General features: G+C 38.6%; 1 protein-coding gene across 1 annotated transcript; it reads left to right on the top strand.

Moving 5' to 3' along the window:
* Positions 1 to 241: 241 nt before the first annotated feature.
* Positions 242 to 2020, top strand: LOC125524795 (dirigent protein 5-like). Its single transcript, XM_048689824.1, has 3 exons — positions 242 to 678; positions 902 to 1094; positions 1736 to 2020. The coding sequence occupies exons 1-3, from the start codon at positions 299 to 301 to the stop codon at positions 1739 to 1741; spliced, it is 579 nt and encodes a 192-aa protein (XP_048545781.1). The 5' UTR covers positions 242 to 298; the 3' UTR covers positions 1742 to 2020.
* Positions 2021 to 2865: the final 845 nt, after the last annotated feature.

Here is a 2865-nt window from a genome sequence, read left to right as displayed (position 1 = left end):
AGTAGATGTACAATTGATTTCAAAAACTGTAGTGAATTTTGCTAGTGTGGACTTGTGAGCCATCGATAGGCAAACCTGTTCATCCCTTGGTTAGATTTCAAGTCCTAGTTGCATAGGGTGTTGAATGCCAATCTGAAAACGTCTAAAACAAAGTCATCCAAGGTGGGCACTAGCACTCCAAGCTTTCTATATATAGGACACCTCTACCCTCTTATTCTCTTACAAAACACAGGGAGACACAGCTTCCCACCATTCTACTAGCTCACTGAGCTCTCTTTTCCCCTTCTTGCTAACAATTATGACCATGGCTAGTCCATTCGGCGTCTTTGTTTGTCTACTCATAGTGCTACCTCAAATCCAGGCCGCTTCTATCCCCTACAATGGGACTGTACCTCTTCAGGGGTGTCAGATCCCTTGTATGACCGAAGTTAACTTGCACTTGTTCTTGCACCAATTCGTCGATGGACCAAACCAGCCAAACCGCAATGAGGAAACCTTGCTCCAAACAAGTTTTCCTTTTGGGTTTGGGACGACGATAGTTCATGACTGGACTCTTACCGAGACAACAAATTCCAAAGATACAGTTGTTGCACGTGCACAAGGCGTGCATGTCCAAGCTGGTTTAACCAAGGATAATAGATGGTACATGACTCATAACATAGAGTTTGAGCAAGGAAGGTAATATGTTCTCTATTTCATTATTTTTGAATATCTCAATATGTGTTTCGTGAGTTCTTTCGCCCGCGACATTGAAGTTATGCGCTTGCCTCTATTATATTTGTAGCTAAGAATTTTACACAAGTTACTGGTGTACATACACATATTAATAGATGTGCATTTGTTCAAAGCTGCGTGCACTTCTAACCTGCTGGCGGAACTTGCTATTTTGCACATGAAACAGGTTTGCAGGGTCTACCCTTCAGGTGATTGGCATAACAGCGGGTTTGGAAAGTGGCCAGTGGTCCATTGTTGGTGGGACTGGTCAATTCATTATGGCACAGGGTATAATAAGTTTCACAAATCATCCTGCCTCTACTTGGGAAGATGGTATTAAAGAACTTAATATCCGTGCACGCTACACGAATCCGCAACCTGTAAGAATAATTCTCAAAAGTTTGTATCCAAATTGTAATGTTCTACTTTTTGAAGGGAAACAATAGGACATTAGAGAGCACCCTACTAAAAATGCAATAAATTAAGAAATTTGTGCATATGCAATGCAAATGCATTATGTCACATTCTATTTTCAACAACACTAGATGATACCATGCACTTTGTTGTGGGTATGTTCTGCAATATATATCACTGAGATTTAATATGGGGAGGCTGAATATTTGGGGTAAATAATATGAGAACTAAAACTGAAAATACATATGATTAATTGTGTCTGATTATTGTATATTTGTAAATAATTAAAAAAATAGATCCACCATAATATAATGAAAATTCACATGCATGTTTGCACGTTGAGGTGGGTTTATCCTATGCATGATTGCATGCTAAGGTTGACCTTTTCCATTGTATAATCCATGCTGATGTGACATGCTTGCATGTTGAGAGAAATTTATTGGTTATTCGACGCTAGCTATTTAGATATAGAAGATTAGCCATGTTGAACTAACCCAAATGCATTTTTTACACATTTAATCTGTAGTGGGTTGCATATCAAGTAACAAAGCTTTATGTACGCACAGATGACATGACACAAGCCATGTTTTCACTTATTTTTCTACAGGCTTGAGGCGCAGCTCGTTTGTTGAAAAATAAAGCGGACGTGAGGAACTTGATGCAAACAATGTATTTGCACAGTTTCTTGCGGCGTGATGGATCATTAATGTGGTCCGCTTGTGTCACGAGAGTATGCATTAGCATACCCTCTTTCTATATTTCATTCAAAATAAGATGTGGGTTTATAGCATGGTGGATGTCCAGTCCTTAATCCATGTCAACCCATCTGTTTGTTGGTGTCTATGTAATGTTTTGGATATGCTTTGCAAAATAGTGAAGCTTGTTTGTTTGAGAAACTGTTATCCCCAAAGAATTGTATTATGTGTATAATCATGCCACCGCCATATAAATATATAATATATGAATACATAAAGGGTAATAAATCAAGGGACACAAGACAACTATCATTCATACATTTAACAATGTCTATCCCAGAAGCATTTTACTTCAAGGGCCCTAATAAGCGACCCAATATTTCTGCCAGCAAAGATATCTCCTAGACAGCCATGAGGTCATGCAATCACTTTTATCGTCACTTTTTTGGGCATGAACTAGAAATATGCATCTATATATGCACATAAAACGATAACCATGTTATTTGGTAGCATGAACAGATGCATATACATGCCATGTACTCTTTCCAGGAGTATGCTAAAGCCTCGTGCATCAATGTATTGAAAGGAATAACGGCTGGTATTAAAGAAGTGAGGCCGTTAATCACAAGGATCAGGGCACCACATGGACTTGAACAAGGGAGGGCCGTAGGTATTGACCTGTATTCAGGTGATTACCAATGATTTGATGGGAAAAACGATTATACATACATGGCTACATGCATGTTGTCACTTATGAAACCCACAGTTGAGGCCAGAGCCCAACACAACCTAGTACTACCCCAGGAGGCCGAGCCAGGATTTCTCAGAGCCTAGAGCTAAAACTAAGCAGCTATAACGCCAAATATCAATGGTGAAAAAATACGTTAAAAATGCTTAAGAACACACATCTTGGATTCCTTTTTTCCCTCTCAATGAATAGAAATGAAATAAAGTTGACTAACATAATTTAATTTACCATCAACAACTCATTTATTTCGACTGGTACAAAGGAATTAGGTGAAATGTTAGATTTTTTATACAA

This window comes from Triticum urartu, chromosome 7 (assembly GCF_003073215.2).
Source record: "Triticum urartu cultivar G1812 chromosome 7, Tu2.1, whole genome shotgun sequence".
Taxonomy (NCBI): Eukaryota; Viridiplantae; Streptophyta; class Magnoliopsida; order Poales; family Poaceae; genus Triticum; species Triticum urartu.
The sequence above is the reverse complement of the archived record's forward strand: the minus strand, read 5'-3'. Positions and strand labels throughout refer to the sequence as shown.